The sequence below is a fragment of the Phyllostomus hastatus genome, unplaced genomic scaffold (assembly GCF_019186645.2).
Source record: "Phyllostomus hastatus isolate PE091 unplaced genomic scaffold, TTU_PhHast_1.1 phas_scaffold_345, whole genome shotgun sequence".
NCBI classification, from domain to species: domain Eukaryota; kingdom Metazoa; phylum Chordata; class Mammalia; order Chiroptera; family Phyllostomidae; genus Phyllostomus; species Phyllostomus hastatus.
The window spans coordinates 5,094,886-5,110,552 of NW_025334024.1; the positions used below are offsets into that span (position 1 = coordinate 5,094,886).

The window sequence follows — 15,667 nt, forward strand, 5'->3', positions numbered from 1 at the left end:
TCAAAATTTGAATATATCCGTCTCATCCATTATTACAAGATCAAGAAACCCACCCACAAAGTTTCTTCTGGAAGCAAGTAAGTAACATAAGCCACACTCCTTGGCACAGAGCACTTGCTAATCTCTTTCACGACTATTAGATGTGCGCGCACACGCTCTGAGTCCGGCACTGCAACAGGACCTGGGCATTCAGCACAGGACCGAGTTCCAACCTTAGCACAGTCAGGGGCCTGCCTGCTTCTCCGCCCTCCTCTTTGCACCTACGGAGCCTACCACGCAAGGCCCAGTACCGCTGACCAACTTTTCAGGGTCCCACATATGCATGTTCTTTTGGGCTTCTATTAGAATGACTTACCTTTTCTCGACTCACCCTTTGCCACTCTGCTGAGAGATCCCCTCAACCAAGAAGCTACCCTGTGACCACCCCTGAGGCTGGACAAGGGGCTACCGTGGGCTTAGTTCCAACAGAACAGTTATGATATCCTATTGTAAACTTTTGTTTACTAACCCAGTTCCCCAAACAACTCCTTATCTCACTGAGCACGAGGGTGCATCTCCAGGACCAAGCACAGTGCCCAGGTCTCCGTGGAGGAATGTCTATGTGCTACGTCGTCATGTCAGTTTCCTCCTCCAGAACTTACGGGACCTTTTGGTTGCCTGCTCCATCAAATGACTTGATGGGTTTTGAGATGCTTTGAACATAGGACTTTCCCACCTGTATCCAAAAAATTTCTACATATTCACTCCCAGTGGATACAACTCTCCTCTTTCCACTTCTCACCTCCCGTGTCGTACTCCCTTCTGGGTTTGATTCCTCTGCTCTGTGCTCTCAGGCATCTCTACTTCCTGACCTGCCGCTTATCCAGACCTACCTGTCTTTCAGGGGCAAATTCAAAGGTTGATTTATTTTGAAGTCACCTGCCTATTGTACATCACACTGATGACCCACTTTTTAGACTCATGCTCTCTGACCTGGTTTGTGTGTGAGTACCCAGCCCGCAGACATGGGGTCTGAGGATTTCGTTCACCCTGGTTGAGTACAATGAAGGCTACATATAAAGAGCCCTATAAGGATTCATTTTGATATCTAGGACTTAAAACTGAATTTTCACTCTGAACACCTGGCTTTTAGGAACAATAGGGAGAGCAGAACTTCTTGTGTGCTGACACAATAGGCATCTTGGTTTAACGCCCCCCCACCCCCAAATGACCCTGATCCCTCCATCTCAGCCGATGGCAAATCCCGATAGCTTTGTGTCTGAAATATTCAGAACATCCCCATAATCTGACCTCCTTTCAGAACCTCCCCTGTGCTGGCCCAAGACACCCTCTGGCACAAATCATCATCAGTCTCCTGTGAGGTCCCCCTACTTCTGCCCTTGTCCCCTGTGTCTGATCTCTACAGAGCAATGGAATGATCGTGGCACTTTGAACCCTACCTAGACCTCAGCAGGGGTGCCCCATCTCACACTAAGTAGAAGCTGAGGATGGTGTGGGGGCCTGTGCAGTCCTCCATGACCTGCCTCCCCTCCCCTTCACGCGTCACCCACGTCTCTGCTCCAGTTTTCACTTCTTTCATGTTTTTACTCAGATGTCACTTACACAGCGAGGCTCTCAAGGGCCACCTAGTGAAAACTATAGCACCCTGACATCTTTTATCTTTTATACATAAATAGTATGCTTTCCTTTTCTCAAAAAACTGTATTATGTATTTCACTTAGTTTTCATCTTTTCTCCAAAACTGTGTCGGTCGCATGAGGACAGTCATTTTGGTTTGTTCACTGCCACATCCCCAGCCTCTGGAATGGTGTCTGGCACGTGGATGTTGATTATTGGCTTTTGAATGAGCAGCAATTGTTTTATGATAACGGAGCTATTAGCTGAGTGCACCTGATGTCTTTCCATGGTAGCATATCATAACAGGATAGAAGCTGTGGCAACAATTCAATTGTCAAGGTCAGAGATGTCATCTGGGACTTCCTTTCAACTTGGGTTAAGGAAAAGATGCCTCTGTAGACAGGAGTGTGACACCAAGATGAAAGACATTGTTTCTATCAAGATACCGGTGGCGTGTTTTGCAGAACTAGAGCAGATGTTCCAAAAATTTGTATGGAACCACAAAAAATGCCAAATAGCCACAGCAATCATGAGAAAGAAGAACAAAGTTGGAGGAATCACACTACCTCCAGATATCAAACTATACTACAAGGAGGTAGTAATCAAAACAGCACGGTACTGGCACAAAAACAGACATGTATGTAAGTGGAACACAATTGAGAGCCCAAAAATAAGCCCACACCTTTATGGTCAGTTAATATATATAAAAAAGGAGGCAAAGACATACAATGGGTTAAATACAGTCTATTCAATAAGCGGTGTTGGGAAAATTAGAGAGATATATGCAAAAAAATGAAACTGGACCACCTCCTTATATCATATGCAAGAATAAATTCAAAATGGATTAAAGACTCAAATGTTAGACTCAAAACCACAAAAATCCTAGAAGAAAACATAGGCAGCAAAATCCCTGACATTTCTTATAGCAACATTTTTTTTCTGATGTATCTTCTCAGGCAGGGAAAACAAAAGAAAAAAATGAACAAGTGGGATTACATCAAACTAAAAAGTTTTTGCACAGAAAGGAAACCATAAACGAAATGAAAAGACACCCACTAAATGGGAGAACATATGCAGCAATGATACATCTGACAAGGGGTGACTATCCAGAATTTATAAAGAACATATAAAACTCAATATCAAAAACCAAAACAATCCAATCAAAAATGGGCAAAGGACCTGAAAAGACACTTCTCCACAGAGGACATGCAGATGGCCAATAAACACATCAAAAGATGCTCAATGTCACTCATCATCAGAGAAATACAAATTAAAACCCCAATGAGATATCACCTCACACTTTTCAGAATGGCTGTCATCAATAAGTCAATAAACAAACAAGTGCTAGTGAGAATGTACAGAAGATGGAACCCTTGTGCCCCATTGTTAGGAATGCAGACTGGTGAAGCTGCTGTAGAAAACAGTCTAGGGGTTCCTCAAAAGATTAAAAATGGAACTGTTTTATGACCCAGTGATTCCACTTCAGGAATATAACCGAAGAAATTCCAACATACCGATTCAAAAAAATGTATGCACCCTATGTTCACTGTAGCATTATTTACAATAGCCAAGACTTGGAAGCAGCCCAAGTGCCCATCAGCAGATGAGTGGATCAAGAACTGTGGTGCATTTACACAATAGAATACTACACAGCCATAATAGAAGAAGGAAATCTCATCCTTTATTACAGCATGGATGAGCCTGGAGAGGATTATGCTAAGTGAAATAAGCCAGTCAGAGAAAGACAAATATGTGATTTCACTTATATGTGGAAACTAATGAACAAAATATACTAACAAAAAAATTGAAACAAACTCACAGATACAGAGAATAGACTGACAGCTGTAGAGGGGAGGGTGCTGGGGGACTGGGTGAAAAATGTGAAGTGAAGGGATTAAGCCAAAAAACCCCCAAAACAAAACCTCATAGACAACAGTATGGTGATTACCGGGGGAACGGGGATGGGGGAGGGAGAAGAGGATAAAGGGGGATAATGGTGGTGAAAGCAGACTTGGGGTGGTGAACACACAACACAACATACAGATGACGTGTTATAGAGCTGTACACCTGAAACCTATATAATTTTATTAATCAATGTCACCCCAATAAATTCAATAAATCAAAAAAGTAGATACAAACATCTTTTGATTTAAAAAAAAGAAGTAAACATCAGATGTCAGCTAATGTGATATACCAACAGGATGACGATATGTCTTGTCACCATTTCCAGGACAGGTCTGAAGGCAAGAAGGAGGCGGTGTCAGCAGTCACGCAGGGAGGACAGAGAGATGGGGACACAGTGTGGCCCCTGCCGCAGCACCTGCCTGAGCCGGAGCGCAGCGAGCCGGCCGCTCTGGCCTCCCACTGGACCAGGGCCTGGGAATTCGGGACTCGGGCTCACTGTGTGTTTAATCACTAGCTTCCCTTGCCCCCACATACTTACATTCTTCCTACAAATGCCTCCAAGCACATCAGAATAAATGCAAAAATGTAACCGTATATTTATAAGTGGAAAGCACATACTTGATGGCATTTGAAACAGTACTCACCGCTGTCGATTGCCAGGAAGAGGGCGGTGTACACGCTGTTGTGGACAAACGGGGACTCGCGGTCCAGCACCGCTGTGGTGTCGATGGTCCCGTTGATGGGGTTGATGTTGAGCCAGCCTGCTGGGTCCTTGTAAACGGCATACCTGAAAAAAAAATTCCCAAACGTTAGGTTACATTCACAACTGATTCAAGAATTTGCCGAGTGCTGGCACAAGCTGCTATTCTGAGTGCCAGATAATCCTAGTCTCCATACGAATCCAAAAACATCATTACAGTTACACTTGTTCATTGAGAAAGCAGTGGCTGACCGCCAGCCTTGGGGCTGCCTGTGCCAAATGTTTGGTACATGTGCCTCCTTTCTTCTTCATGACAAGCCTGGGAGGAGGGAACTCTTATCTGCCCATCTCTTAGGGAGGCAGAGTTCACAGCTCATCTCCCGAGTCCAAGTCCAGTTATGTTTCTTTTATACTTTGAATGAACCTCATGTAAAGCCCAGGTGGGAGGAGCGCTGCCATGAAGGTGGAGGTAGGGCCCACGGACACCTGGAGGAAGAAGCACTACCTCTACGGAGGGTGACCCCAGGGACCTCATGGAGGATGCAGCATCGGAACTAAGAGAGGAGGAATGGGTGGAATGCTGTCGGAGAATGAGAGGACAGGTAAGGAAGAGAGAACAGTACAGGCTGGCACACAGGACAGAGATATTAACCAGAGTGTAGTCCAGGAGGGCAGGGCATCTGCTCATGGTGATGATTCCAGCCCCTAGAAAGTATTCCTTAGCGCGTGCATGACCCTTGGCAGACAGTTGCTGAGCGAATATTTAAGGACCAGAAGGTAAATGGTTGTGGTTGGAACACACTGTATTTCACCATGTATAGTGCTCACTTTTTTGCCCAAATTTTTGAGGGAAAAATAAGGATGCGCATGATACATGCATATAATGATTGCATACCCTGGGTATAATAATGGTATAATAACCCTGCGGTGTGCAGCAGGACTTGGCTGCACATTATACAGGGCAAAATACGGCGGTTTCCCCAGGGGAAACAGAAAGTGGATGAGTTCGGAGAGACTGATGATTAAGAACCTGAACTACTGTTGTATGGGGTTTGGGTTCTGGGTCATGGGAAACCATTAAAGATTTAAAAAAAATGTTATTGTTATTTTTGAAGTTGTTGTAAAAGCAACACATGCTAATTGTGAGAAATTAAATCACGATAAAGGTGCATAAAGGAAGGAATGAAAGTCTTATCTGTCAGGGAGACTAGCGGAACGTGACACGGATTTCTTCGGACTGGGTGGCGTGGGTGATGTGGCACCGACCCACGGACACACTGCAGGAGCTCCAGCCCCATCACTGCCTCCGCCAGAAGGGCGCTTACTGGCGTTTGTCTGCCACCTCCCCACCAGCCTGAAATACATGCCCCTCCCCGTGCCGAAGCTGACCACACACTGCCCGCTTTGGTTCTGAGAGTGTCTACAGCCTGACTTAATCGACGAGGTTGCAGATCTCCAGATGAAGGGTTTAAATTACCATTCTAGTCCTCCCAGTGGAAACGATGTCCCTCCCCTATCCCTGGAACCGGTGAATGTTGGGCAAAGCCACTCAGGCCTAATTAAGTTAAGGACCTTGAGACAGGGAGATTATTTTGGACTCTTGGGAGAAGAGGGGGCTAAATGCCATCACAAGTGTCCTTAGAGGAGGGAGCAGAGAGAGATCTGAGACGCACAGAAGAGAGGGAGGCCGTGACCAGGGGGTGGAGGCTGAGTCTGCAGCCATCAGAAGCTGCACGAGACATGGAAGGATCCTCCCCGGGGCCTTGCAAGGGGGCGTGGCCCTGCTCACACTTGGTTTGGCCCAGTGAGACTGATTTTTGACTTCTGGCCTCTGGAACTGGGGAAGCATACATTTCTAGCCACCAAGTTTGTAGTAATTGGTTACACTGGCAGTAAGGAAATTAACGCACTAGGTATACTATCCCCACTTACAGACGAGGAAACTGAGGCACAACCCATATAGCTACTAAGGCCAGAGAGTCAGGGTTTGGGCCCAGGCAGTGTGATCCCAGAGCCTCGGGTTTGAACCCCCTTGCTAAGCCGCTTCCTAGCTGACTTGGTGGTGGGTGGTTAGATGATTCTTCCCAAATTCTGAGAAAAAGTTACCTCTGAGTTAGGGTGACTGTAGAATGGCTCAGATTACAGCCCTGGGGGCTGTTCACAGATGTGTGGCCAAGGAGAAAGGGAGCCACCCAGGTTCCTTGGCCATGTAATTCTGGGGGGGAGGGTGCTGCAAGGTGATTGTCCCCTGAGGGCAGCTGTGGTCACTGAAGGCAGGTCAGCCTGGGCCCTCGAGAAGGGGACTGGGGGGAAAAAAACCACAGTCTGAGCAGCTGCCACGATGAGCCTTCTGGTAGCAGCTCAGCTGCCCCAAACAAGCAGCACTGCACCCACGGCCCGAGCAGGACTGCCAGCCTGGAGACCCTCGCCTGCTCCCAGGTTCCGCTGCAGCCTCTGCACCAGCCTCTGGCCGGCTTTGGGCTTCAACGGGCGTTGTCAGACCCCCGGACACAGCATCATTGTTTTAATTCACAGAGAGATGCTCTGGTTTCATGTCTGTCACTCATGCATCTGGGTCACGTGAACAGGCCTGAGCACCTCTGTGGGCACCAGTCAAACTCAGTTGCATCCCGAGAACAGGATGGGCCAGACCCTGGACCGCAGGACAAGGCAGGTCTGGTCTGTCCTGTAGCAGCCCCGGGGCGCAACACCCATTTACGAATAACAGTGCATAACAGCGGCGACAGGGAGCATGCTGTGTGCCAGGCATGGTTCTCAGAGCCCCCTGGACCCACTCCTCCCACCCTCACGCCAGCCCTGGGAGGTGGGGCACACTGTCATTCCCACTTTACAGACAAGGAACTTGAGAGGGTGCCGGAGGTTATAGATCCTTTGATTGTTTTATTTTTTCTATTATGAAATGACAGACTGTAGATTTCTTAGTTCCCACAGAACTTCTATCATTTTAAACCTACTTGAATATTTAAAAAAGAGATCTTAAGTAGAATTGTTATTTTGTTTTTTAAAAACGTAGTACTTGACGTTTTTGCCAAGGAAAAAACAGATAGCATTCCTGTGCAAGAACAGTGAGACCAAGCAGCACCCAAACCAAAACACTCTCCCCGAATACGAAACAAACCCAGAGGGATGACTGTCCTGAGACCGTGGCTGGTGTGCAGCCGCGTTGGGGCCAGGGCCTGGCTCTTGAGCTCCGTCCGCCCTGGCTCTGCCCAGCACACACCGTCAGCATCACGTGGGCGTTAAATGCACAAGCTCTGGAGGGAAAACAACCTGGGTTCTAACTGTGTGACCTTGGACCGGTGACTCGTGTTGGCTTCCCCCTCTCTGAGGCGGGGTGGTCCTAGGGACCATGGGACAGCTGTCAGGAGAGCTGAGCGCTGTGTGCTGGGTCGGAGTCAGAGTCAGACCCCCCTGTGTGTGTCGGCTGTGCCCTGGGGCCAGGCCCCGAGTGTCCTCTTCCGGTGGGCTCTGCACTGTCCTTGGGATGCTTGGAATATCAGCTCGGCGGAGCCCTGGGAAAACGACACTCTGAAGCTGAAACAGTGATGGGGAACCACTGGGGGGAAGGAATGAGGCTGACATAGGCCACCCCCCCGCCTTGCTGCCTCAGTGATCATTTCCATATTTCTTATAAACAGAAAACATGTATTACTCCTGAGAACAACCTACTCCAAAAACACCCGTCTTTTATTTTGACAGAAATGTACACTTCTGCAAGCTCCTTCTGTCTTCTAAGGCCCAGCTGAAATACCTCCTCTTGGTCAAGTGTTGAGTCCCCAGTCAGAACCAGTCATTCTCTCTTGTAGGCCCTTGCTGGGCACGTGCACAGATTGATGCCTGTGGAGTGTAACACGGGCCCTGTGGGCCTGCTGCCTTTACCACACTCTGAGCTTCTTCATGTCAGGAAGAGGTTAGAGCTGGCTAAACTACTGCATGCCTTTTGTGCCTGGCTCTGTGCTAAACAACTTAGCATCACATTTATTTTTGTGGCTCACAACAACCAAATAAAGTTGGCATCATCCCTGTTTTAAAGATAAGTAAGATTCAGAGAGGCTTAGCAACTTACCGAAAACAGCACAGCTAAGAAGTGGCAAAGCTGGAATTCAGCACAGGTGTGCCAGATTCCAGGTGTGCTACTTACACTAAGAAGCAGGCGTGGGTCATTCTGCACCCCCAGATCCAAGCAGAACGCCTGGCGCAGGGTGGCTGCCCAGTGCGTGTTATTACATCCTTTCTCTCTCAGTTGCAACAATCACAGAAACAGAAAATCCAAAGAAAGGTAACATTTGTTTCCTGTCTTATCAGGTAACAAGTTCACCCTTGATGTAGGAGTGATTTGTGGTGATTTAACATATTTGAAATAATGAAAAATTTAAATGGACTATTATTTATCCTCTGATTGCTCAACTCAGAGTTTAGAGTATAAATAAAACCAGAAATAATACAGCCTTTCATGTTGGCAAAGAAACAATGCTCTTTGCTTCCCCCTCTGTCATGTTTTGGCTGTAGGATGCCTCGGTTTTGCCCTGTGGCGGCCGCGTTTGCTTCTTCTCTGGTGTAAGAAGTTGTTACAGGCAGTTACAAGCTCGCAGACGTGACCTTGGAAGCTGTCCCCTAACAACAGCGCCCAGCGCACGAGTCCTGTGCGCGTGACATCCCCAGGGAATGCAAGGCCTGAGGAGTCTACAGGGCGGCATTTCACTCTTTTCTTCCTCAGAAAGTAGTCAGGTATCCATTGCTCTGTGACTTAACTGTGTTTTCACAGCACCCTGGTTTTGTTTCCCTCTGTGATTTTATTTCATTTGGTGCCCCTTTCCCCGGAGACCTTGGGAGGCACGCCTGTCTCCTAGATGTCCTTGACGCCAGCTTGCAGATCCTACTCAGAATCACAGCCACGGACGGACACTCCATTTGAGCATGCCCGAGTGTCCAGTGCTGGGTGATGCTGCATCCATGCAATCCAAACTAAGAGCTGGGCGGAAGACCCTGAGTGTAGGAGTCATCCTCTCTGGCCTCGGAGCTCTCTCCCCAAAGGGGAGAGCAGCCCAGGACCGCCAGCCAGCCTGCTCTCCCACTGACTGGCCAGGGGGCCCTTCTGCCAGATCGGGCCCTGTGACCGCCTGGCCTGGCACTGTATGTACACTTCTGACACTTTCAAGGCTGTCTTTTTAATAAAACTTTTGGAATAAAAATACCAGCATGTGAGATGTTTTCTGTGCCTCTAGGCCTGAAAAATGCATATGCCTTATTAAATTGGAATTTCCAGGCAATTTATCTGTAATGTGAACTTTGCTTGTTACAGGGGAAGAAAAACCAAATTAAAACCGGGACTCATTTCAGTCTGTAATGTAGCTTCACAGGAGCTGCCTGAGTGCTCGCCAGAGCTCTGCCTTTTTCGAGTGTCGGCGCCAGGAGATGCCAGCAGGCTGATTAGCCTGGATCAGGCAGAGCAGGCGTGGGGGTGGGGCACTTGACTCTGCTCCCGCTGCACCCCTTCTGGGAAGCGAAGCAGGAAGCTGCCAGGAGAGGGACCAGGGCCAGCTGGTGATGGGGAAGAACTTCCAGGGCCAGTGGCTCTTAGGCTTGACCCTCCTGCGGCCCTGACAGTGGCAGGAAGGAGGAGGGGACTCAAAGGTTGGACGTGTCCCTTCTGCAAGCTTCTTGTACCTACTCTGTGCTGTGGGGATCCATGTTTGTTTGGCATAGATACCCAAACCACATGGGTTCATATAGCCTTCCTTTTATTTTAGACTAAAAATGTTATAAAGCAATACAGTGCTATTAGTGCAGGAATAGCCAAGTGGATCCATGCCGTACAATAGGGCACTAGAAATGGGCAAGTTTAGCTAGCTGGCTGGATACAGATATCTACCATCATATATCTAATATGACTTAGCTAGAGATCTATCAATCTATTTACCTCTTTTTATATATGATTATATATACTACAGATTTTCATATATAATTATATATACTATGTATGTCCGTATGTTTGGAAGTTTACTATTTGATGTAGGTGGTATGTTCGACTGTCTGGGAAAGCTGGACTTTCAATAAATTGTGTTGACTCATTACGCATTTGAGTACCTTCCTGAGGCCTTTCGATCCTTGGGCATATTCAGATACATGCAAACACATACAGAGAGGTCTTGGATGTGAGGTCTTGGTGTCTATTCACAAACTGGCGGCATGGATCTACCTTGGGGAGCAGATCTGGGTTGGGGTCGGTGTCAAACACAGCCAGCCCCGGGTCCCCAGGGCTCTGCAGACGTGCTGCAGTAACGGCAGTGCGGCCATCAGAAATATCCTGGCAACGTCACATATGGTGCGGAGGGCTGGTTTTTTGGGACCAACATATGAGCCTAACTGCGGCTCATTCTCCAAGAGGAGTCAGTAAGGAGGGGAAAGGTGACTAGAGCCTGGAAAATGGAAACGAAGAAAAGGCAAATGCAGAGGGACTTCACGTTCCTGCTGAAGGAGGAAAACAACCCTCTGAAACCACAGGGAAGGAAGGAAACAGTAGGCGTGCACTCAGCTCCCTACTTAATTCCAGCCCAACGGGCCCCCTGCAGTAGATGAAATACCTGCATGAGTGATTCAAATCAACCACTTAATTTGAAAGCAGAACTAGAAAGTTACAGAGTTCTCAGCAGAAGGAAATGCGGAGGTTTAAAATAGCGCAGGTGGCTCTGGCTCTGAGAGCACAGGGAGGGCGCACTCCATGCCTCGGAGAGAAGCACAGGAGACATGGCAGGGCCAGGGGACCGCGGAGTCCTGCTCCGTCAGACAGTCACAGCCCGTCACGGGGCTCACGAAGGCTCCGGAGGCTGCATTCTCTCCTTCTCCCGGGGAACCAGGGCGGAAGAAAGCAGTTTTAGTAACAGGAAATGCCCCGGGGAATGTCACAGCCAGAAGACATGGACAGGAAAGCTGTCCAGGGAGTGGCCTGGGTAGGACCTCTGAGGGCCGGGAGGATGAGGGTAGAGCTGGCCTATCCTGCGTGGGGCTATGACCTTCCACGGCTCCGTAACAGCTGGGGGTAGAGGAGGGGCTCCTGACACCTCTAGACCCTTCGCTGGACTTTCCCACCCCAGCATCTCAGAGCCCCTGGGGGTCACCTTGCATGCGGCTCTACTAGATTGCAGTTTTGACCATCATGCTCTCACGGGAGCTGCCATTTTCTGATGGCACGTGGACCAAGGCTGGGTTGGTCCCACCAGACGTTCTGACTCCCACCATGAAAATAAGCAATGCACGCCTGTGTCTGAGGAGGTCGCCTTCCACCCCTGCGATGGGCTGAGACCGTTTTGGTGGGAGTCCTCTGCCTCTGGTGTGTTGTAGCAAGCCGGAGGCGAGACAACTCGGGATCATCTTTTGCTTGGACCACTGCACTGCCCCTGACTCTTTGCTTCTGTTCTACTTACTACACTCCACCTTCCAAAGAGCAACGAGGGTGATCGTTTTCAATGTTACATCATATTGTGTGAGTTCCTGCTTGGAATCCTCCAAAGACTTCCCTTTGGGCGTAGCATAAAATCCAAGCTCCTGACCATGGTGTTCAAGGACTTGCCTAACTCTCCAACCTCATTTCCCGCTTTCCCCTCACCTTCCCTAAGCTCTAGGCACACGGGCCTTCCTTGTGTTCCCTGAATATAGCCAATTCATCCTAGTCTTCAGACTTTTCCACTGACTCCCAGATTTCCCACTGGTCTCCTTGGGTTTTCCTCACGTGTGTCATCCTCAACCCTGGGGCCTCTGGGTTCCCTGCAGGGCCAGTGCTGATCGTCCTGTCTGAAGTCTGCCTCCAGCCCTGGCTGGCTTTCCAACTCAGAAGGTAAGCTCCGTGGGACAGTGACCTCATCTGTCTTATTCAGCCCTCCGTCCCTGAGGCCTAGAAGAGGGGCTGGCACATGCTGAGTAGGTACGCAGTTAGTGAATGAGCGAAGGAGTGAGTGAACGAAAGTACAAGCCTTCTTAAACATGCTTTGACCGACTCATTTCTAGGGGACCCAGAATTCTAAAGAACTTTGCCCTGAGGTGCCTGTGTATCCCTTCCCCATGGGTAACCCTCTCCCTCAAAAGGGCCACTGGCTGGCTCTGGCCAGGTAGCTCAGTTGGTTGGAGCATCGTCCTAATATGCCAAGGTTGTGGGTTTGATCCCTGGTCAAGGGACACAAAAGAATCAACCAATGAATACATAAATAGGCAGAACAACAAATTGACCTCTCTCTCTCTCTCTCTCTCTTTCTCTCTCTCTTTCTCTCTCAAATCAATCAATAAATATAAACATTTTAAAAAGGGCCACTGGAAGATATCTCTCTTTTGTTATAGCCAGACTCCCACCTAAGTCCCGCTCCAGACATCCCTGGGTGGGCTCAGACTTCTACACGCTGTCAGCAAGGGGTTTTGTTACTTTAGCCCATGTGTCAGGGTCCCAAAGGCCACCCCTGGGTTCAGTGACTTGCTGGGAGGACCTACGGGACCCAGGGTGTGGTCATATTCCTGGCCAGGATTTGTTACATTGGGAGGACACAGAGCGGGATCAGCACAGGGGACAGCGTGTGCAGTGAAGTCCTGGGGAACCAGGCACCCGCTCCCAGAGTCCCCTCCCAGAATCCCCTCCCGGGGCAATCACCCAGGATGCGCTCCCCAGAGATGAGTTCAGATGACACACGTGAAGTGCTGTCTACCAGTGACACTTGTTACAGACTCAGTGCCCAGGATTTTTCAAGGGGCGGGGGTGGGGGCACTGACCATGTATGTAGGCACCCTCTGCCTGGCACATAGCAAAACCCCTGACTTCCGGAAGGAAAGCAGGTGTTTAGCATAAACCATATTCGTTTGCACAAACACTTAGGCACGGGGAGCCTAAGTGTCTAACTCTGATCGATCTAACTCTGATCGGTTAGAGTGTGGGGACCCTCCTGAAACCCAGGTTTCCAGCCGGCAGCTGAGGCCAGCCGCGCAAGCAGGCCTTTCTCCGACAGCAGTCTCCGGCCTGCCCGGTAACTCTTTTCTGCGTGCTCCGTGATCGGAATGGGGAAGCTGGTGGATCAAAAGCAATTCTACTTATTCTTAGAAACCATTTAATTCCTGTTTCTCCTAAAACCATTTTAATTCTAGAGACCACATGTCAAAACCCTTGAGGAAGCCGGAAATCACTCAGGCAAGGTGGTGGCTGACCCCGGTGCCTCTCCCGTTTCCCCAAAGACACACCAATTACAACTTCTGTGTTCACTGTGGGAAATCCAGGCAACATGGAGAAGCAGAGAAAAGGAAATGAAAATCACCCTCATCTGCTTCCAGAAATAAGGACTACTCAAGTTGTAGTCCAGATGCTTCTAGCCCATGCATAGGTGTATACATGCATACATGTACATTTTTAAGGTGACCATTCTGTTCATTCATCCATTCACTTTGTGTAAGTGTTTGCTGAGTGTCTCGTGTGCCAGGTACCGTGCGCTGTGTGGGGTAAGCACTGTGTAGGGGGCGCCACAGTGGATCCTTGCTTTGTTGGAACTTATACTGTGGCAGGGAGAGAGGGTACTAATTAGTATCTGCACAAATGGTTATTTAATTACACTTGTGATCAGAACTGTGAAGGCAGTTGCCCTCACACAACACACTGTGTGCAGGGAGAGTTCTATTTTTAGTATTTACCTTCTGTTCTGCCTAGAATGGGAGGCACGCATTCACTGATCACGAGGATGTGACACACAGTGTCAGTGCATTATTGGGTGTCACTGTCCCATCAGCAGGGAGCTAGCTCTTACCATCCGCATTGTAGAGAGGAGGAAGCAAAGGTTCGGAGGGGGCCGGCAGCTCACCCACGTCACACAGCTTTCACACGGAACAGTGGTTTCAGCGCAGCTCCTGACATTGTCTGCTGACATCATCTCTATTTTCCGTTTGCCTTGAAAGCTGTCCATGAGGGTTGGTAATTTTTCCATGCTATTGGGTCTCCAGTTTTGGCATTTACCAGGCCTGTTGAGTATTATAGGGCCTTTTCATTTTTGCCAAGATCTCTAGGTCATTCTGATTCACCAAAGCTTGAGACCCTCCATCCTACCCCCAATGATGAAGCTTGGAGCTGAAGCCCTGGGGCTAGGCCCTGGGCTGGGTTGTCCTTAGGGGAAAATTCGGGAACAAAGGATTGGAGTCTACGGTATGCTAATGTTTCCTAAAACAACACAAACAAAACACACCCAAACGATGAACACTTCCTTAAAATCACATTTCTGTTTTCAAAAAATCACACACATTTGAGAAAGGTTTCATATCATGTAGCACGTGTGTATAAGTTTAGAAATTCTTCATCATTAGAAATTCTCAAATAATATTGGTGTAAGCTGTTCTATTGTTTGAAGGATCATATGTCTAAGTCCAGCTTAGAGACTTGCCTGGGACAAATTACTCTGTGGTGATGAAGAATGAACGAGGTCGGAGAAAGATTTACTCTAAAAAACAGTCACACAGTCACTTTCTGCTTCGGCTAGTGGGAGAGGAAGGGGTGCCCAGGAGGGTGCTGCGGACCGCACGTGAGCGTCCGGAAGCAGGGGCGCGCCTGCAGGAGAACCCTGGCCTGCGGACCCCGCCGGCCCTCAGCTGGAGGCCTGCGTGCACCAAGCCCTCCTGGCAAACAGAAGGGACCTGACACTCCCCAGGCACCAGCGACGTTCCGAGTCATTTCTAAACACCCCCCACCTGGGTTCCAGGCAAGGCAAGGCGGCTTCTCACTTCTCCCAGCACAGGTCACACCTGCTTTCTTGTCTGAGGCCACGAATCCTTTGTTAAAATTCACCCCTGGTCCCCTCACAACGGCTGTGATAGGGCCTCCTTGTGCCTGCGACAGGACGGGGCTGCACCCAGGTCCTTTCTGGTCTGGTTTCATCCCCCTCTTGCAAAGTCATTTCCAAAGATGATTCACGAAGGTTCCCACCCGGCCTTTGAAACCTACACAAATGCAGCAGTTATTTATTTATTTTTTTAAAGTGAAGTCCTCAGAGCAGTGCTTATAATTGTCTTTAAAGTTCCTCTCATTAGTGCCTCAGGTGAAACTGATGGCAAAGGAAATATAGAAAAATATACAGGGACAGACTCAGTATGTAAAGCCACAAATTTAATAATGTCAGAAAAGTCGGGAAACTGGGATTTTGATAAAATAACTACAGTGTGGCTCTTTCAACAATTGGCTGGGACTGCAGAACCTCAGATTTCTGAAGTCCGAGAATGCACTTGCCAACCCTAGATGAAACCATGAGTTACCACTTCAGTGTTGGTGAAAGCATTAAACAGATGCTTCCAAAATGCAACCACGAGATGGTTTCCATGGTTAATGATCATTATCATTCTTCATTTCATTGTCAATGACCAAGCCTGGCTCCTCCTACAGGTACTGCTGGGGTCCGGGTAAATGTCCCACCT

At 48.6% G+C, this 15,667-nt stretch overlaps 1 protein-coding gene across 1 annotated transcript in view; it reads right to left on the bottom strand.

Annotated features, from left to right (window-relative positions):
• CDH13 (cadherin 13) overlaps positions 1 to 15,667 on the bottom strand; it is a 1,008,841-nt gene that overhangs the window by 22,583 nt on the left and 970,591 nt on the right. Inside the window, exon 11 of the mRNA XM_045818585.1 lies at positions 4,167 to 4,309. Within this exon, the coding sequence (XP_045674541.1) occupies positions 4,167 to 4,309 (143 nt within the window). The remainder of the gene's footprint in view (positions 1 to 4,166; positions 4,310 to 15,667) is intronic.